General features: G+C 47.2%; 1 protein-coding gene across 4 annotated transcripts; it reads left to right on the top strand.

Annotated features, from left to right (window-relative positions):
• Position 1: 1 nt before the first annotated feature.
• On the top strand, positions 2–17533 carry MYOZ3 (myozenin 3). 4 transcript variants are annotated; one of them, XM_040239606.1, is made up of 8 exons: positions 2–449; positions 1791–2016; positions 2110–2171; positions 8689–8843; positions 9982–10035; positions 10134–10269; positions 10714–10876; positions 14050–17533. In XM_040239606.1, the coding sequence occupies exons 2-8, from the start codon at positions 1937–1939 to the stop codon at positions 14216–14218; spliced, it is 819 nt and encodes a 272-aa protein (XP_040095540.1). In that variant the 5' UTR covers positions 2–449; positions 1791–1936; the 3' UTR covers positions 14219–17533. The 4 variants fall into 4 exon arrangements, with proteins under 4 accessions (XP_040095540.1, XP_040095542.1, XP_040095541.1 ...); XM_040239607.1 differs by lacking the exon at positions 2–449 and adding an exon at positions 487–777; XM_040239608.1 differs by lacking the exon at positions 1791–2016 and having other exon boundaries at positions 16–449.
• Positions 17534–21330: the final 3797 nt, after the last annotated feature.

Here is a 21330-nt window from a genome sequence, read left to right as displayed (position 1 = left end):
GGCCCAGCTCAAATGTCTCCTCCTCTGGGAGGCCTTCCCCACCCCCAGGCTGAGCGGGTGGCACCCTCCCCTGGGGCCTTCCCAGAGCATTTCCCATGATGCGCTGCAGAAGCTGTTTACGGGGCTGACACGGGCCTGGCTGAGCTCCTTGAGGACAGAGCGCTGCCTTATTTATTTTCAGTCCATAGAGAGAAGCTCAGAGAATGTGAGAAAGTAGAGGGAGAGAGAGAAGGGAAGAAGGAAGCAGAAGGAAGAAAGGAAGGCAGGAAAGAAGGAAAGGAAAGAACAAGCCAAGCAAAGAAATTGGGGGATAATTCATTCATTCACCTACCCACCCATTCCATCACTCATTCAACAAATATCCACCCAGTTCCTAGCAGGCCCCACTCCAGGCACTGAGGATACCGTTAGCAAGCTCAGGAGACGGTGAGCACTCCCAGCATTTCCAGGTGACTTGGTGTGTGCATATGTATGTGTGTTGAACATGTGCGTGCAAGGCCTTCTGTGTGCGAGGGCTTGCTGCCGGGGCACCTGTCTTCTCTGGGGCCTGGTGCTTTTAGCATCTGTCCCTGGATCCTATTGCAGCCCGAAATAAGGCTGTGAGCCACCACAAGGCAGGGGCGACTCTCGTCAGCTGAGGCCGGAGCTGGCTGCAAGGCACACCCAGCTCGCCGACTGCCTGCACAGACACTGACCACTCGACTCTCAGCTTCCCGACAGAGGTGTTAATCTGAGGGTCTGACACCCCTTCCTGCCCACTGTGCTTCCATCTCTCAGGTACCAGGATCCAAGGGGAGCTTGAGGGCTGTAGGGAGTGGGCAGTGGAGAGGAGTAATTCCAGAGCCCCTTCCCCCCACGGCAGAACAAGGACCCTGCAGAAGGGCCGGGAGTGTGGGGCCTTGTGGAAGCCTGGATCCTGAAATGGGAAGGAAGGGATCCTAAGCTCTGGGTTAAATGGGGAGGGGTGGCTAGGATTCCAGCTGGAGGGTAGGTTATGACTCTGCTCAGACGTCAAGATCTTTCAGCAACAGAGGGAACAGGGTCCCTGTCTGTAAAATGAGGGGTCCTTCCCGATGTCTATAAATTTCTGTAAGGAGAGTATTTGTCAAGAAACAGATCTAGGAATGGTGGAATCCTAAGTGGTCATAGCGGAGCATGCTTCACAAGCTCATGGGCCTCACCCCAATGCGTGCACGTGTGCTCCTGTTTGCATGCAGCTCTAGGTGGCACAGAGAAACACGGAGCTGGAGCGCCGCTCGCTCACACTTACCGAGGGGGTCAGAGGGACCGATTAGAATCCAGGTTGCCAAGCTCAGCACCCAGTGACCTGGGGCCGGGTATGGGTATGGGAGGGGAGATAATGGATGGAGGCAGATTGTTTTTCTAAAAGAAGGAATATAGAAAAACCTGGCAGCAAGGCAGAGGGGCATAGAAGTGGGTAAGGCTGTCAGGAAGCTCAAGGGCTCTGCCTTCTCTCCTGAGGGCAAGATAGGGACCCTAGACTTGGGGCCTGCAGGGCTTCTCTGCGGCTTTGAACCTTATTTTAAATCACCTCCAAGATTCCTGGGACACACCAAAGATGCAAATGGGGGACTGGTGGAGGAGGGAGAGAAACAGCACCATGAAAGTGAGCCGAAGGATGTGGGCTATGAAGGGGCTGATGGCTCTTTCAGCTTCCTTGCACTAGCCTGTACCCTCAAGCTTCAGAGCTGAATACTGGGGACATGAGGGGCACACCTTGCAGACCCCAGTGCAGCCCCAGCCTAACCGGCCATGCTCCTCTCGCCCAGACTTCAACCTTCAACCTCTTTAAGCCTCTGAGTAACGCTCACCCGAGTCAGTGGACAACAACAGTCAGACACCCCCACCTCCCCTCCTAACATCCCAGAAACTACTCTGAGCCTGTGCTTCCTTAGCAAACTGGAAGCAGGCCTGCATGACCTTGAGCATCTCCCTTGCCCTCCATGGACCTCAGCCTCCTCTTTCCCACTTGGACAGCCCTTGCTTGAGACTGGGGTGAGCTATGGCTATGTGGGGCTGAGGCTGGGGACCAAGGGCTGGGAGGAACGGAGGCAGCTGGACCCATCTGTAGGGGTGTCTTCTCCACAGGATGATCCCCAAGGAGCAGAAGGGACCAGTGATGACTACCACAGGGGACCTCACTGAACCAGGTAAGGCTGACCCAGCCCCTGGGTATTCCTCAGATCCCATCCTTTCTTGGTCCCAGGCTATAGCCACTCAGCCTGCTGGCCCCAGGCCTGGGCAAACAGGTGTGAGTTCCAGGCCAGCCTGTGGAATCTGCAGCCTGAGCTGGGAAGTTTCCTGAAGCATTGGGAGGGGCCTGGCCCTGATTTCGGGGCACACGAGAGTTGAGGTTGAGTGCCATAGACTGGGCCCTGGCCCCACCTGAGTCATTCCCTCAGCTCCCAATTGAACTCTGAGGGTCCCAGATTGAACCCTACCAATGGCCCAACCTTCCCACATAATTGCCTGTGTTTTAACTGGGGGTCCCACTGAGCAGCCACAGCACGAGACAAGGGGTCAGGGAGAATGGGGCAGCGGGGCAAGAGCAGGCTGCCCAATCTGAATCAAACCATTTCACGTAAAAGCTGATTCAGCCAATGGATAAATCATCTAGAATACATATTTATCAACTTTATAAGACCTCTTCCAGAACTTTTGGCAAAATTTTAGAGTCTTTATTTGGCCTACTTTAGAGCATTTTATGTATTTTAAAAACAAATTCAGCTAAGTCTCAGAAGTCTCACACTTTTCTGTGAATCATAGTGACATGGCGCTGTTGCTTAAAAGTACTGATTACTGAGGGAGCACACAGTTACTGAGGGAGTCAGGGGGCCGATCAGAATCCAGGTTGCCCAGCTCAGTATCCACTGACCTGGGGCCAGGTATGGGAGGTACAGATGGAAGCAGGTTATTTATCTAAAAGAAGGACTATAGAGAAACCTGGCAGCAAAGCAGAGGGGCATGGCAGTGGGTAAGGCTGTCAGGAGGCTCATCCCAATATCCCTACCCAGGAGTTCTGATCCAGGGGACCTAGGGCGGAGGCCAAGCATTAGCCACTTAAACAAGTACCCGGATGGTTCCCACACAGGAGAGCAGTGAACCAAGCTCTGATAAATCCCTGCCTAAGGACTCTGCTGCAGTTTTGCCTCCTTCGGTGTTCTAAGAAGTGTTTCATCATGTGTACAGCTTTATTTGTGAGGCATACTTTTAATCCGTTTTGTGTGTTCTTGCCTCCTTTTGTTGGTTTCATTTTTTTTCATTCCATGATTTTCATGCTGAAATATGTAAGCCTTGGGAGATATCGACACTCTAAATAGAAGAACCAGGCAATGAATTTTCTTTTCTCTTGTCTAATTAGTTACAGACCCCCCAATGTTGATGCACATCATTTATGCCAGACTGGAAATAAGTTTTGTTGTTGTTGTTCTTGTTGATTATTGCTAGAATATTAAGTAAGGACAATTTTGAAACTAAAGAAAAGTAAAAAGGTAAAAAAATCGCATGAGCTCATCACCAAAAGACAGCCTTTGTAAAGTAATAATAAAACACTGTTCTTGTGCGCTTACTATGTCTCAGATACGGTGCTAAGAGCATTTGAACTTTTTGTTATATATATAACCCTCACAACGACTCTGTAAATTAGATATGATTATACCCATTTTTTAGATGAGAAAACAGAGACTCAGGAAAGCCAGGAAATCACATCCTCAGTAGGTGCAGAACAGATTTGACCCCAGATCTTTTTGTCTCCAAAACTGCTCCTTCACCACATGGTTACATAAATAAAACATTCATTTTATAAAATATTCAGACAAAACAGATATGAATGACTGTGAAAGCGAAAGTTCCTCATAATGAAACCATCTGGAGATAACCATTGTTAACAGATTTGTGTAAATCTTTCTTCTGTTCATATATAAACATTTATATAAGCCCATATACACGTGGGCTGAATACTATACACTGTGTTCATCATCTTAAATTTTTTTTCACTTTGCAGCACACCACATCGTAAATTTTTTTCACTCAGCTACATACCACATCTTAAATTTTTTTTACTTAGCAGCATACCACAGACTTCTTCCCATCTTAGTATAATTTATCTCACTCCTCCCCTCCCCTCACTCCCCCAGCATATAAGATATTATATATATTTATACACCCTCCCCCGACAAGGAGGCCATGAAGGCTTGACTAAGGTTAGGGGTAGAGCCTGAGGATTCCTGAACAAGTGACTTGTTGAGATTGCACTCCTAGGAGAAGGGAAGTGACAAAAACAGGACTGAGCAGAGGAAATTGCTAAGTAAGGAAGTGGGTTCCAGAGCATAAATTAATTGCCCTATAGAAATCATCTCAGCTTTAGCAGGGGGGCTGTTGCAGCCTCTACTCACCGGGGCAGTTCTCTGCAGAGGTGGCCGTTGTGAGCTGTTAGTCACTGATAAAGGGTGTCCAGGCAGCATCCCCCATAAGACTGATTCCCCGTTTTCATAATCTGACAGCTCACTGCAGCAAACATCCTTGTACGTATATCCTTGGAAGTATTTATTCAACTTTTCTGCCCAAGGATGAATGCCTAGAATTAGAATTGCTTAGTCAAAATAGGTTTCATCTATAGCTTTTTTTTTTTTTGTCTTTAAATATTGAGCTCAGTTCATCTGAACAGCACTTGAGAATATATGCCAGGGGACCTTTATTACATATTTAGGTATAAATGGTCTTTCATCTGTTTAAGACAGAATGCATTGTCTCATTTGAAAAAAAAAACAAAAACAGTGCGAACAATCTCCAGCCCTCCTCCTTTGTATATCCCATAGTCACTGCTCATATTTGGCATGTCTCCTTGCAGACTCAATACGTGCATAAGCATATACTTATTTTTTTAAACGTATGAGCGGGATCTTAGAATACAAATTCTTCAGAAATTTGCTTTTTTCCTCCCTCTTAATCTACAGTGGATTTCTTTCTGATTCTAATATGTAGAAGTTTCTTTCTCTATATTTGCTAAAAGAATGAAAAAACCATCAGCCTCCTTTTTTAAAAGGCCATTTAGGATTCTGCTGAGTGGGATGAAGCACCGCTGTTGCACGGCCCTCAGTGCTGACTGGCGACCACATCCGTCTCCCTGCCCCAGTCACTCTCTCTGCTGTTCTCTGGGACAGTTTCAGCAACCGCTCTTCTCAAACCTAAAGTACCTCCTCCCCAACTTCCATTCTCAGCTAGTGAGCTTGCTTCTTATTTCACTGAGAAAAGAAGCCAAGAGAGACTTCTGCAGGCTCCCACCTCCACATCTGTCTGCTTGTCTGCCCCCGTGTTCTCGGTTTTCCCTCCTAGCGTGCTAGATGACCTCTCCGTGCACCTGTCCGAAGCCAGTGCTTCTCGCTGGGCGCCAGACACCCTCCCTCCCCTCTCCCCTGCTCTAGGACATTCCTTCAGTAATTCTCCTCTTTAAAAACAAGCAAGCAAACAAACAAATCCCTCTGGTTTCCATAGCTGCCTCCAGCCGTGGTCCTTCAGAGCACAGCTCCTCAAAGCTGCTGTCTTCACTTCCCTCCTCTCTCTCTTTTTAACATTTTATTTAACCAAGTTACACACACCAAAGTAGAGAGTTCAAACCCCCAAGGTCCCCCTTTTATTCCTGGAGTCCAGAACAAATCCCAAGAAACAAGTCATTCCACGCCACCCCTTGCCTCCGCCCCAAACACTTTACAACACATCAAAAGTAATAAAAAGCACATTTCCTTACAGGTAAAGGTATTGACACACTGAACAAAATGAGCAATACTGATTTAATACTATCTAATAACCAGTCCTGTAGTCAACTTTCTCCAATTTTCTAGTTTGTTCACGGGTATCTAAATAAGAGCCACTTTGGATTCTAACATTATCTAGTTGCATGTGTACAACATTATATTTCTACTTCTGTACACATTAGAGTCTGAAAAGTGAAAGTGTTAGTCCTGTCCAGCTATTTGAGACCCTGTGGGCTGTAGCCCACCAGGCTCCTCTGTCCACAGAATTCTCCAGGCGAGAATACTGAAGTTGGTAGCCATTCCCATCTCCAAGGGATCACCCCAACCCACAAATCAAACTCTGGTCTCCCGTATTGCAGGCAGATTCTTTACCATCTAAGCCACCAGGGAAGCCCATACGTTATAGCATGCTCACCACCAAAAGTATAGTCTCTGCCCTTCACCACAGTTGACCCTCTACTCATCTCGCTCTCCCTCTTGGCCCCATTCCCGTCTAGTAACCTCCACTCTGTTCTCTGTATCTGCATGTTTGTTGATGTTTGGTTTGGTCATTCATGTTGGCTTTTGTTTATGTTTGTTTTTATATTCTGCCTGTGAGTGAAATAATACAGCATTTGTCTTTATCTGACTTGTTTCACTTAGCACAGCACCTTCAAGGGCCCTTGTTTTTATTTGGTAGCTATGTCTCTTAAATCCCCTTTAATCTAAATCATCGTCACCCCCTCCTTTTTTTTCCATGTCATTCATTCCTTTGAAGAAACTGGGCCAGATGCTCTGTACAAGTCCCACATCCTGGATTTGGCTCATTGCTTCCACGCAGTATGGTTAAACTGTTCCTCTGTCCCTTTTCTCTTGAACCTTTTCCAGTAAGGCTTTCACACCCAAGTACACCACAGGGACTGCTTTTGTGGAGATTACCAATAATAACCCCGTGTTACTAAATATAATGGTCAATTTTCAGGCCTCCTCTGACTCGACATGTCGGCAACATTTGACTCTGTTGATCAGTTCATTGTCCCTGAAACACTTTCATCCTCTGGTCCTAGGACACCACAGTCTTTAGATTCCTCCTGCTTCTCCCCAGGCCCAGGCTATTTTTTCATCTCCTTGATCTAAACGTTGGAGGCTCCGGGGCTCAGTGTGTAGATCTCTTACGCATCCTCATAACCTTGGTGATCTCAACCAGCCTCCAGGCTCAGAATGTCATTTAGAGAGCTGGAACATGAACCCACTTGGATCTGATTTTAGAGATGACAAACAACTCTGCCTGTGCTGACCATACGTATCCCTCTCCTGCCAGTGTCCTCATCACCTTTGACACTTCTATCTTCCGAAAGTCTCCCTTTGTTGGGCCAGCGTGAAATGTGCATTTTGCTGGTGGGGAAAGCACAAAGGATATGGATAGGCCCCCAAACTACTGACAGTCATCATCAGAAATCAACAGAAAACTTTTCACTAAAAAACAACGATAGCAAATACCATTTGTATACTCCCAATGTCCCAGTTTTTACATTCAAGTCAGTTTTCTCCCACAAACATTAGACTCATATATCCAGCTCCCTCCTCAGCATCTCCACTGGGATGCCTACAAGACTCTTCAAACCTTATTCTCAGTTTTGGAGACCATTAGGGGAGTTTGAATATGGGTTAGGCATTGCATTGATATAAAACAAAAATTCATTCACTTGGAAAGGAAGAGAGCTTTGAATAAAAGCAAGTTACAAAGAAGCTATGCTATGATTTCATTTTGGTTAAAAAGTCACATGAATATATGGTCAATTAAGAAGACAGGGGGGCTTCCCTTGTGGCTCAGTTGGTAAAGATCCACCCGCAATGCGGGAGACCTGGGTTCGATCCCTAGGTAGGGAAGATCCCCTGAAGAAGGGAAAGGCTCCCCACTCCAGTATTCTGGCCTGGAGAATCCCATGGACAGAGGAACCTAGCAGGCTACAGTCCTGCTAGGACTATACTCTGGACTGTATAGTCCATGGGGTCGCAGAGTCGGACACAACTGAGTGACCTTCACTTCACTTCACGAAGACAGGAAAGGCATATACACTAGCGGGTTAGGAGTGGTAATCTCTGGATGGTAGAAAACGGTGTTCTTCTTTCCTTTTTCTCTTATGTCTATATTTTCTAACTCTCTTCAATGTACACATATGCTGTTTTGGTGGCACTAATGGTAAAGAACCCACCTACCAGTGCAGGAGACGTAAGAATTCGATCCCTGGGTGGGGAAGATCCCCTGGAGGAGGGCATGGCAACCCACTCTAGTATCCTTGCCCGGAGAATCCCATGGACAGAGGAGCCTAGCAGGCTACAGTCCATACAGTTGCAAAGAGTTGGACACCACTGAGCAACTTAGCATGCACACACAGCACATGATGATAAAAGGCTATTTTAAAATGAAAAGAAGACATGTCTAGACCTGAATGCTTGGTCTTCCCCACACCTCCTCCTCCAGCCTTCCCATCTCAGAGAGCGGGCCGCTGCATCCTCCCAGCGGCTCAGGCCAGAAACCCTGCCATCACCTCCACTCCTCTGTCTGTCTCTCACATCCCACCCCAAGGGCCTTCCTTCAGAAGATATCTAGAATCTGATAATTTCTCATCACCTCCACCACTATGGGCACAGAGCTGCACAGGAGATTCGGGGACTAAATACAACTGGCCAAAGAGTATCTGAAATGATGCTTGATTTCAACATCAACCACAGGCAATCACACTCAGAGGAGTCATCTCAGCCCATTGGCTGGGGAAAGAGTCCACAGAATGACACCCAGTGTCAGCAAGCACAGGGAGAAACTGACATTCTTGTACATAACGGACGGTGCTGTGAAGAGGTCCCCTTCGAGTCAGCAGCCGGAGTACCCTGAAGGTTTGGTGGTAAGAGCTCTCTCTGTCCTCTCCCGCAGTTCCTTTGCTGGACCTGGGCAAGAAACTGAGCGTGCCCCAGGATTTGATGATGGAGGAGCTATCGCTGCGTAACAACAGAGGGTCCCTCCTCTTCCAGAAGAGACAGCGGCGCGTGCAGAAATTCACCTTTGAGTTTGCAGCCGGCCCTCGTGCTGTGAGTAAGCTCCCACTGTGCTCACAGGGAAACTGAGGCCCAGTCATCAGCCTAGAGCCAAACAATGAGCCAAGTGAGAACGTCTGGCCCCTACGGGGGCCCCTCAAGTCCAACGAGGGGATGACTGTGGCGTCGCCATCAGACTGACGCCTGCCCTGCTCTGCAATCTTAGAAAAGAGTGAGCTCTTCAGGCATTTCTCCCCAGACACGAAACACAAAGTGGGTTGGACAGGGTGAGCCATGCAGTGAAGGGACCCTGGCTCCTATGAAAAGTGCCGAAGGACAGTCAGGTGCTCTGGGCTGAATGTGCAGCAAGCAGGATTTAGATTAGACTTGAGCTTGATCTAAGATGGAAAATACAGAACACCTCTCTCTTCTTCCCACTGGAAGAAGGTAAAGTCATCTAAAGAATGGGGCTTCCCTGGTGGCTCAGTGGTAAAGAGCCCGCCTGCCCACGTAGGTGACGGTTTGATCTCTGGGTCAGGAAGATCCATTGGAGAGGGAAGTGGCAACCCACTCCAGTATTCTTGCCTGGGAAACTGCATGGACAGAGGAACCTGGCGGGCTACAGTCCATGGCTCGCAAGAGTCAAGACATGACTTAGTGACTAAACAGCAAAGAAAGGAAACAAGAATGACCTGCCTGTGGACTTCAGAGAGGCGGCAAGCGATCTCAAGTACTTCTGATGAACTCAGGGCCTGCCATCCTGCTCCACTCAATTTCTGGATGACACAGGAGATGACAAGAGGGCACCATGTGGCAGAATAATAAAAATGACAAAACATCTCCCTTTGCTATGTGTTTATGACAGTGCTAGCTAAGCAGTTTGCATGTGTTGTCTCATTTAATGATCAGAGAGTGATAGTATTATCATCACGTCCACTTTACAGAGAAGAAAACTGAGGCTCAGGGAGGTTAACAAAAGTCCAGGGGCAATACAACAATAGCCACTAACATATATAAGAGCACTTTTCTGTTCCAGGGTCTAGTGCTCTACATTATGAACTCATCCCCCCAACATCCTTGGGAGGTGGGCTCTAGGATTATGCCCCTCCCCACCCCCTGCCTATTTTAGTGGAGGCAGAACCCTGGTAAGCCTACCTGTGGTTTACTTGCCACCCGCCCCCCAACCCCACAGGTCGTGGCAGGAAGTGCAAAGGAGAAGGTGACTGGAACAGCAGAACCTGGGATGGTGAGTGTGGACAGAGACCCCTCCCCCTACAAGGAGGGAAAGCCCGGGGGAAGGGGCCAGGCAGCTCAGATTCTCTGAGCTTTCACTCCTGTGCCCAGGTTGCCAACAGCCATGAGGGGCAGAACTACCGCTCTGAGCTCCACATCTATCCCGCCTCACACGGGGGCCCTGGGGATGCTGAGTCCATGGCCTCCCGGCCGGTGAGCACCCACAACCCCAGCGCCCTGGCACCAGGTAAGTGGCCTCCCCACATCCCAGGGCCAGGGCTGGAGGACCAGAACATGGGTGTGTTCCCTGATGGGGCAGGAATAGCACCCAGAGAGTATCTAGTCCATCTCCTTACACAGGCACACCCATCTCTGCAGATACAGCACAAGCCCAGAGAGCTGCAGCTGTGTCAGGCCACAGAGCGCGCTAGCGATGAGCCAAGACTAGAGTTTCTGCCCCTACTTGCACTTCCCCTGCTCCATCCTCCCTGTTTCCAGGGATGAGGAAGCAAAGTCGCTCTTTGCTGGAGCGACTTTGGCATTACATTCCACTCCCTGCCTTGACTTCCCTTTCCTAGGTCCTTCCTTCCCATCCCCAAACAGTGTCCATGGGATGGGTGTGGGGACGAAAGGAGAAGGGAACCCAGGCAGCCCGCGTGCCTGCCTGCCACGTGCCATACTCCACCCCTAGGTTATGCTGAGCCACTGAAGGGCATCCCACCCGAGAAGTTCAACCACACAGCCATCCCCAAGGGCTACCGCTGCCCGTGGCAGGAGTTCATCAGCTACCGGGACTACCTGGGCGAGGGCGGAAGTCACACCCCCAGCCTGGCGGAGTATCGAAATTTCAACAAGTAAGACAAGGTGGGGCTGCTCAGGGAGAGATCTGGAAGGAGGATGCCCTGGAGCCAGTCACAGCCACGGCAGCAGCTGCATTTCCTGAGCACTTTCTACATGCCAGGCTCTACCCCAATGCCTTGTATACATTTACTGAGTTCCTGCTAAAAAACAATAGAACTCTTGCCCCCTAGCACATAGTAGGTGCTCAGTAAATGCACAGGGAATGAATGGGTGTGTGTGGCACACATCTTGTTGGATCCTGCTTCACAACAGGGTTGGGCAGGTGCTACAATTTTTCCCATTCTGCTGGAGAAGAGAATTATCAACAATCTGTCCAAAGTCACACGGCAAGAAAGCAATGGCAGGGCTGGGCTCCACATCTGGGTTTGTTGGACTCCAGAGTCCAGTTTCTTGTTCTTCGTCACTGCTGTGTGCCACCTCCTTGATGGATGTGGAAGTGTGAGTCCTTCCCTGGGTGGGGGCCCCAGATCTCACCAGTCCTGGGCCAGTCCAGCCTTTCCCTTCCATCAGTGGTCTGGAGGAGGCCTAGAAAGTGACCTTGGCAGTGAAATGTTGGACACCAGAGGTGAGAACAGACAAGTGGCTCGTAGTGTTTAGAGCGTGGGCTTCATCAAGGGCTTAATGCAATCTCTACCCCTGGCTGTGTGACCTTGGGCAAATGGCTTAACCTCTCTGGGTCTCCCATTCCTACTTGTAAAAGGAGACTCTTATAGTATTAATACCTACTTCATAAAATGGTTGTGAGGATTGCATGAGAGGCCAGAGGCAAAGTTTCTGGCAAGTGAGAATCTCTCAAAAAATGGTAGCCTCTATTATTACTATTTACAGGTTCTTATTATTTTCAGGGGAGAACTTGAAAGGGATACATTTAATGTTCCACTCTAGGGGCCTGAAAACAAATCACAGCAGGCAGGACAGGAGCCTGGCACTGGAGGGAGGCACGGGGCTGGGGGATGCATTTCAACTGCATTGGCTTCCTTAGTCTGCTGCTATTTATGAGAAATTCTCTGCTGGCTTGGGCTGCATTAAGTGAGAAAGTGGAGGGGCCACAGAGAGGAGGCCACAGCCCAGCTCTTCTGGCACCTTCTCAGACCACATGTGGAGACTATCTGCCTGGCTTGGCCTGGAGACCAGGCCCCCTAAGGAAGGGTTGAAGGAGCCAGGGTGATGGGCCTTGAGAAGAGAGTGCTCTGGAGGGATGTGACTGCCCTCAAACTGCTGAGAGCATGGGAGGACCATGATGGGAAGAACAGGGTCCAACAGGCATCGTGTGAACCACGAGCCATTGGCAGAGGATTGGGGGTTTCCTGCCAGAAGGACTGGGCTGCCTCTTCTCCCGGGGCCCTCCAGCCCTGCCTGTCTAGCTATTTAAAACCCTCAGCAGACATCAGTGCTAGCAGGCAGCTTCCAGGCTGGCCAGAGCAGGCTGTGGCCCCACTGATCTCATGCTATGATGGGCTGAGGCATGTTCCCACCAAAAGAAGGGGGGTTCTTAAGTAGCCTCAAGGCCAGACCCTTCTTGGCACAGAAGAGGCAACTGAGGTAGAGAGGGAAGGAACAGCAGTGTTGGCAGTCAAGCTGTGCTCAGCATCCATGGCCCGACCGTGAGCTCTGCGCAACTTGGAAGCGGCCTGGCCTGCTCCTGTGGGGCCCGGCTGTTGCCACCACCGCTGGGGTGGTCCAGGCAGAAACACTGGAACCTGGCTCCTGGCTCAGAAATGGTCCCAAGCTGCAGGGAAAACACTACATGAGTAATGCTATTTGTACTCTTAAAAGTAAAAAATAGTTTGAAAATAATGTATTTGTATTATCTTAAAAAAAAAAAAACAAAAACACAACCCTGCTGCTGCTGCTGCTGCTAAGTCGCTTCAGTCATGTCCGACTCTGTGCGACCCCATAGACAGCAGCCCACCAGGCTCCCCCGTCCCTGGGATTCTCCCGTCAAGAACACTGGAGTGGGTTGCCATTTCCTTCTCCAGTGCATGAAAGTGAAAAGTGAAAGTGAAGTCGCTCAGTCGTGTCTGACTCTTAGCGACCTCATGGACTGCAGCCTACCAGGCTCCTCCGTCCATGGGATTTTCCAGGCAAGAGTACTGGAGTGGGGTGCCATTGCCTTCTCACACACAACCCTAGGCAACTACAAATAAAAGTAGGGCCCCTTTGTTCCCTATCCTCCAATCCCAGGTCTCTTCCCAAAAGTAACCCTGTTGTCGGGTTGGTGTGTGTTCTCAGAGCATTTTCTACAAGCAGCTACGTATCTATGGGGATGTAGCGTTGTTTGGTTTGCATGTGTATGTGTGTTTTTTGATATTTTGAATCTCATCCTATAACTTGCTTTTTTCACTCAACATTATGCTTTTGAAATCTCTTAATATCTATAGCTCTGTTCACTCCTTTTAAGCTGTTATATAGTACTCTGCCATGAATATATTGATCTCATCCATTGTTCTGCCAGTGGGCATATGGCTTGTCTCTGGCTGGTCACTAATCACTGCTCATATCTGCTTCCTTGTGCATATGTGCATGCACTTCCTAAGCCATATACTTACAGGTAGAGTTGCTGGTTGACAGAATTTGCACATTCTCAGGTTTAAAGGATCCTGCTAAATTGCCCTGCAAGGTAGCAGCACCAGTTTACCCTCCAGCCAGCAGTATATGAGTGAGAATCTTTCCACCATTCACTAACTTTGGCCCATTACCAAATCATTTATTCTTGTCAGTATTGTGGGTGAGAAATGGCATGTCTTGGTTGTAATCTGTATTCTCTGATTCTGAATGTTCTTTCTAACTCTCCTTTCTCTCTCCAGTTTGTGACATATTTTTGTAAGGGGAGATGTCAAGAGGAAGGAAAAACCAGATTCCAATTCTTCCCCCTTCTGGACTTTATTTAAGGGGAGCTGAGAGTTTTGCCAGGACAGGCCAATTTTCACTCTGAAAACATCATTCTTATTAATATTTCCAAATAATGAGCCATCCTGACTAGGGGCAGATTTGGGACTGGGGAAAGCTGGAGAAACCTGTTAAAGATAGTACAAAATCTTTGCTGAGTGACAGAGAAACGGAGGCCCAGAGAGGTGGGGAGGGGGCCACACGCAGTGACCCCTATGTCTGTTCTGCCACCCCGCTCCCACCCAGCCCGCCTCTCCTGCCGCTCTTCTCTCCCCAGGACCCCGGTGCCCTTTGGAGGAACCCTGGTGGGAGAAACCCTTCCGAGGGCAGGCACCCACTTCGTTCCGGAGCTCACCAGTGGCTTGGAACTCCTTCGCCTCAGGCCCAGCTTCAACAGAGTGGCCCAGGGCTGGGTCCGCAACCTCCCAGAGTCTGAGGAGCTGTAGCTCCAGCACCTTCACTTCCCTCATCTCAGAGTTCAAATGACACCTGGAGCCAAGATTTGTGGCCAGCACTTCACAGTTTATAAAGGGCCATTGCACACAAAACCTTACTGCAAATGGCCTCAAAGTCACAGAGTTCAGCAGTTCCCAATGTGGCAAGCTTCAAAATCACCTGGGGGTATTTTCCTACAGGTTTCTGACCTGCCCAAACCTGCAGCATCAGAATCCCCTGAGCAGAGGATCTCTATTAGTAACTCGCACTCTGAGCTGATTCTAAGAAAACTTGTCCCTGGTTTGTGTCTTTAGGAATCCAAGCCTCCAATGACTTCACGTCCAGCCTCCACTCATGCTCCTGTACTCTAGCTGTCTCCCCCAGTGACAGGGAGCCCACTAGCTACCTATTTACCTGTGAAGCACTCTGATAATTAGTTTTTCCTTTTACTGAGACACAGATGGTCTTTATCTATTCACGCCACTAACATTTACTAAGCACCAACTGTGTGTTAGCTGCTGTGCCAGCCATAAGGAGAAGGTGGGGAATAAGCCCAGGCCCTAGCCTAGAAAGAGGGAGGAAAAGACAGTAGGGAAGACAGGTTTGTAAAGCGGTAGATCACCTTAATGCTCCCTAAAGCATGTTGACGACTGAGGAACCATGGGAAGCAGAGGGGGGTCTCTAACCCTGGGTGTGCGGTGGGGACCCTGGGAGGTGTCCCAGAGGAATTGAGCAGGGCCTTGGAGGACTGAAGGGAAGGGGTGTGACAAGGAGGTTGTGGAGATGAAGGCATTTCTGGCAAGTGGGTGGTGAGTGCAAGGGTGCAGAATTGTCACGGGTGCCAGTGTGAAGAAGGGGGACGGCAGTGTCAGAGAAGGCGGTGAGTCCTCAGCGGGGCAGAGTGGGGTGGGCTGCACTAAGGAGATGGGGAAGTTCTTAAGCTGGGGAGTGAGGGGTCTCGCTGGTTGCTGTGTGGGGCACAGACTGGAGAGGAGCAAGGCCAGATGCTGGGAACCCTTCAAGGAACGAGGCCTGGACTAGGGAGGCAGCCATGGGGTCAACGGAAGGAGCACCCCTCGGCACCCTCCAGGGCAGGTGCAGAGTGGGGTGCTTCCAAGGACGACTCCCTTCCACCCGCTTCCACTCACCATTTGGAGCAGACCCCGGGCTAGATCTCGTTCTAGTGCCCACCGGGCGTAGTTTGGCCCCTACGCAGGCTCCTTGGAAAGATGGGAAGGGAGCGCCTCCCTGCAGGTGTGGGTGGTGCTGCTGATGGTGGCTGCTTTTTATTGGGTGCCTCGGTGCTTGCGCTGGTAGCAGGTGTTCTACATCGCCCATTTCTGATGTTCAGTACAACCTTGAGACAAAGGCATGGGCCCGCCTTACAGATGTGGCTATCCAGGCCTACGAAGGGGAAGTGACTTGTCTGGGGACAAAGCCAAAGTGGGGACCTGTCCAATTCCAGTGAATATTTCTTATCACTCTGCTGGGTGGCCAAGTCAGTGCCCGTTGAGTCTGGAATCACCTAATCCTGGTGTCATGCTTTTAGGGCTTTAGAGTGCAGTGGGGGTCAGACTGGATGGGGTGGGTTCTAGTGCCACCGCTAGCCATGGGAACGAGCAAGTCATTTCTCACCGTGGGCCTCTGTTTCTCCACTTGTGACATGAGGACAAGAGTTCAAGACCCTGCATGGGGTTTTGTGAGCACAGTGACGGACACACAGGTAATAAGCAGTCAGATTTTAGGCAACTACTGCTCTTGGCTGGATAAGATGTTCCTGCAGTGAATGCACCTTGAGAAGTAGGCTCATGGAATTGTCACTGGGGGTCAGTTAGGCTGAAACCTGAAGGAGAGCCTCCGATGGCCATAGGGCTCCCTTTGGACATGACTTACTCCTTCCCCGCTGCCTCCCTCTGCCTCCTCCCTGACTCGCTCTCCTGGGGAGAGGAGAAGGCCACAAATCTAGCTGATTCCCAGGTGTGCATGCTGGAAATCTAGCTGGTTTCCAGAAATAGAAAGAAAATGGCTGCATCTTCCTTTTGCTCCGGAGGAGTTTCGCTGTGCCCCACCCAGCCTTAAGGGGCCAACAGCTGATTTAGATTTACTTGCAGTTGATGGGCTGTCTTGAATGTGGGGGCTGCCATTTAAAGCTGCGTTTCTATGAACTGAAAACCAACTGTGAAAGTGTCTGAAACAAGGAAGAGAGGATATGGACTGTCTTGGGTTGGCTCTGCTATGCTCTGAGGGTAATGTTAGCCAGTGGGTATGGAAGAGAAGCTAGCTGCACCCCAGAGTAAATCCTCATTCCTTCTTTTTTCTGAGGTGACTTTTACTGATGGTGTTAAAAAAAAAAAAAAGGAATGCTTATTGTAAAAGTAAATAAATAAATGAAGTAGTAAAATGTGAAGGTATCGGTCCACAGAGCTCCTCCCATACACATACGGAGCCCTTCCCTCCTTCCTGCACTCTGCCCCATTCCCATACATACACCAGAGGTAACCACTGCTAATTGTTTGGTCCCCCTAGGATTCTAGACTTAATTGAATAAAGATGTACATGTATATAGATGCATAAGTACAGAGACATGTCTTTCTTTTAATGTGATCATACAGTATTTGTTGTTCTGTATTTTGCTTCTTTATTCAACAAGTACAATTTGGATCCTGAAAAAGCAGGCCATAAACCTTTCATGTAGTTTGGGAGCCTAGTATGCCCTTCCTATAAATTCTGTACTTTTGCCTGCTTTTGTTCTTTACATGAATGAAATCATACAGTGATATGGAACTGACAGGGGCTGAGAATAACCCAAACACTGGGACAACGGACAGTGGGCAAGGCAGCAGTGGCCTCGAATGAACCACAGTGACACACAACACGGAGGTGTCCTAGGAACAAAACTGTGAGCAAAGGCAGGCAGGCGCACAAAACACGCTTACTGACGCAAGGAGGTGTTTAATATGCAATCAGGACTTTGGAGGAAAGAAAGGTTTGTGATTGTGAAGGGACATAACGCCCCTTCTGGGGAAAGCTGGACAGTTTCTATTTCCAGATATATGTGATTGTTATACAGATATCCACTTAAAATATTTAATTTAGTTGTGCATCTGTTGTTTACGCACCTTTTTGGTACATGAGTTACATTTTACCAAAACGATCCCTCCTTTTAAAAAAGTTAGTGGACACAGGAATTCCCTGGTGGTCCAGTGTTAGGACTCAGCGCTGTCACTGCTGAGGGCCCAGGTTCCCTCCCTGGTCAGAGGACTAAGACCCCACAACTGTGGAGTGTGGCCAAAATAAATAAATGATAAAATAAATTAAAAAGTTAATGGGTAGATTGATTGTGCAGCATTACTAACAAGAGTTCCAAGAGTTTTGAATGACTTGGGATTCTTTGGAGTTGATCAGAGACATAAACTCACATAATCTTCACTCTGTCATGAGAAAGATAAACTAAAGCCACACTTAGGAACCATGGCAGTGAACACTCACAGAACCCCAAAATCACAAAGATACTTTGGAGGCTCCAGACAAAAAAGGTCACCTGACAGCAATAATGGAAAAACATCTTCAAGAAGCGAGAGCTGAGACTTCCCTGGTGGTTCAGTGGTTAGGACTCTGCGCTTCCACTGCGGGGGTGAGGGTTTGATCCCTGGTGGGGAACTAAGATCCTGCAAGCTGCATGCCACAGCAAAAAAAAAAAAAAAAAAGTTAACTTTCAGACAAATAAATAGGAAGAGAGTTTTCATTAATCTCCAAGATAACTATAAAATAACATTTTGGGGCAAGATCAATAGAGAAAGCATAGAATGTAAGGAGCAATGATGAGCAGAGAAATCAATTCAATAGACAGCAGGGAGAGTTAAAAAGAAAGCAAAGGCACATAAAGTGGTATAAATACATTTAAACATATCAGTTATCACAATAAATGCACATGGATAAGACTCACCAGTTTAAAGACAGAAACTCACAAACTGGATAAAAAGTAATTCTAGCTCTATGCTGTTCACAAAGCAGCACTCCTGAAAATATGACACAGAAATACCCTTATATAATACACTAAACCCATAATCACAGTGGAAGGTTTAACACATTTCTTTCAATTGCTGACTGCTTAGCAGACAAATAATGGATATGGATATAAAAATTTTGAACAATAAAATGAAAGTGTAGAATTCTGCCTCATCAAATTAGACAATACTCATTACTTTCAACTACCTATGAAACACTTTAAAAAGTGAATACACAAAATTAAAACTTTTGTGCATCAAAAAAAAAAAAAAGAAAAAAAAAAAAAGAAAAAAACAAAAAAAATAAAAAAAACACACACACAAAAAACATAAAACAAAACTTTTGTGCATCAAAAAACAGTCAAGAGAGTGAAGACAACCCATAGGAGATTATAACTGAAAGAATAAAATAAATATTCATGAATTCAGTGATATAATTAAGTGACTGAATAAACAAATACATGAGGGGAAAGGACAGATCTTCCTTCCCTACAAAAGACTTACAAATAATATATATAAATAATACATGTAGGTACCACCCCTTCCAGGAGGTGGAACTTATTTTCCCTCCTACTCATTACAGACTGGACTTACTGACTTGATTCCAAAAGGCATAGGAAAGAAAAATGGTAACTTTACAGACACCACTTTAACCAAGTGATCAAGGTTAACATCATCAGTGATGTTCAACTTCCTGATGTAAACGGATGAGAAGGGCACCCCCACCTTATGATATTTCCCCCAAATTCATAAGCCCAATCTGAACAAATACAAACTGAGAGACATTCTACAAAATACCTTACCAGTTAGTCCTCTTTAAATCTACCAAGATCATGAAAAACAAGGAAAGACTGAGAAATTGCCACTGCATTCTCTATTCAGGAGAAGGCATCTTTCCACCCAGTTGACTAAACCAGACACTTAACAGGTTAGTGGTGAGGGAAGAAGGGTCACCCTAGACTCCTCTGATTTCACCTCCATTTACTTCAGGTCCCCATGTACCTTTGATTTGGCTTTCCAACATTCACTCTTTGCCCCATGGGCCATTACTGCCTTTGTCCAGCTGTCATGAGGCTATACCTTCTGAGCCTTCTCCAAAAGGGGAGGAGCTCAAAATACTACAGGCAGTGAGAATGGTTAGGAGGTAAGGCATTATGACAACTAGACAGAGGTCAAGTAGTATTCGAGCTGGGAGTGCTGAAGTGAGGATTTGAACTCAGGTAATCTGGCTCCAGAATCTGTTTAAATCACCATTACTCTCACCCAGGTACTAACCAGGTCTTACCCTACTTAGCTTCCAAGATAAGATGAGATCTGATGCGTTCAGGTGACATGGCTGTAGCAAGGTGGCAGGATACAAGATTAACATATAGCAATCAGTTGCATTTCTTTACACTTACAATGAAATATCAGAAAGGGAATATAAAAAGAATACCTTTTAAAACTGCACCAAATGAAATACTTAGGAATAAATCTGACCAAGGAGGCAAAAGAGTTATATGCTGCGGACTTGCTTTTGAATTGGAAGAAGACTCTTGAGAGTCCTGTGATCTGCAAGGAGATCAAACCAGTCAATCCTAAGGAAATCAACCCTGAATAGTCATTGGAAGGACTGATGCCAAAGCTCCAATACTTTGACCACCTGATGCAAAGAGCTAACTCAGTGGAAAAGACCCTGAAGCTGGGAAAGACTGAAGGCAAAAGGAAAAGGGGGCTGCAGAGGATGAGATGGTTAGATAGGATCACTGACTCAGTGGACATGAATTTGGGCAAATTCTGTGAGATAGTGAAGGACAGGGGAGCCTTGCTTGCTGCAGTCTGTGGGGTCACAAAAGTGGGATATGACTTAGTGACTGAGCAACAACAACAAATAAAATGTTAATAAAAGACATTAAAGAAGATTCAAACAAACGGAAAGACATCCCACGGTCTTGGATTAGAAGAATATTGTTGAATGGCCATACTCCCTGTAATGATCTACAGTTATGTGATCTGTATCAACTCACCCATGACATTTTTCACAGAACTAGAACAAATAATCCTAAAATTTATATGGAAACATAAAAGACTCAGAATTGTCTAGGCAATCCTGAGGAAAAAGAACAAAGCAGGAGGTATAACCCTCCCAGAATTCAGACAATACTACAAAGCTACAGTAATCAAAACTGTGGTATTGGTACAAAAACAGACACACAGATCAACAGGACAGAATAGAGAACCCAGGAATAAACCCATACACCTACGAACAATTAACCTTCAACAAAGGAGGCAAGATATAAAATGGGAAAAAGGTCTCTTCAACAAGTGGTGCTGGGAAAATTGGACAGTTCAATGTAAATCAATGAAGTTAGAATACCTTCTCACACAATGCACAAAAATAAGCTCAAAATGGCTTAATAACTTACAAGCTTTGCACAGCAAAGGAAACCATAAAAACAAACAAAATGAAAAGACAACCTACAGAATAGGGGAAAATATTTGCAAATGATGGGGCTGATAAGGGCTCAATTTCCAAAACAATGTTGAGCCCATACAACTCGACAACAAACAAATCCAATTGAAAAATGGGTAGAAGACCTAAATAGACCTTTCTCCAAAGAGGACATACAGATGGCCGATAGGCACATAAAAAGATGCTCAATATCACTAATTATTAGAGAAGTGCACATCAAAACTGCCATGGGGTACCACCTCACATCCGTCACAACGGCCATCACTAAAAAGTCTGCAAATAACAAATGCCGGGGAGGGTGTGGAGAAAAGAGAACTCTCATACTGTCAGTGGGCACGTAAGTTGGTGCAGCCACTATTGGAAACAGTATGGAGGTTCCTCAGAAAACTAGAATTACCATTTGATCCAGCAATCCCACTCCTGCGCACATATCTGAACAAAACTGTAATTCAAAAATACACATGCGCCCCAATGCTAATAGCAGCCAAGACATGGAAACAACCCAAATGATATCAACAGATAAAAGGATAAAGATGTGGTACATATATACAATGGACTACTATTCACCCACAAAACAGAATGGAACAATGCCGTCTGTAGCAACATGAATGCCACTAGAGGTCATTATACCAAGTGAAGTAAGTCAGAAAGACAAATATCACAT

This window comes from Oryx dammah, unplaced genomic scaffold (assembly GCF_014754425.2).
Source record: "Oryx dammah isolate SB20612 unplaced genomic scaffold, SCBI_Odam_1.1 HiC_scaffold_5, whole genome shotgun sequence".
In the NCBI taxonomy this organism is placed as follows: domain Eukaryota; kingdom Metazoa; phylum Chordata; class Mammalia; order Artiodactyla; family Bovidae; genus Oryx; species Oryx dammah.
Note: the sequence above shows the minus strand (reverse complement) of the source record. Positions and strands in the feature narration are given on the sequence as shown.

Excerpts from the sequence above, each read along its gene's own strand:
- MYOZ3 (XM_040239606.1), top strand. The coding sequence starts at position 1,937 with ATGACCTTGAGCATCTCCCTTGCCCTCCATGGACCTCAGCCTCCTCTT. Across the intron at positions 2,017-2,109 it reads AGCCCTTGCTTGAGACTGGG|GATGATCCCCAAGGAGCAGA; the intron begins GTGAGCTATGGC and ends TCTTCTCCACAG. Across the intron at positions 8,844-9,981 it reads TTGCAGCCGGCCCTCGTGCT|GTCGTGGCAGGAAGTGCAAA; the intron begins GTGAGTAAGCTC and ends CCAACCCCACAG.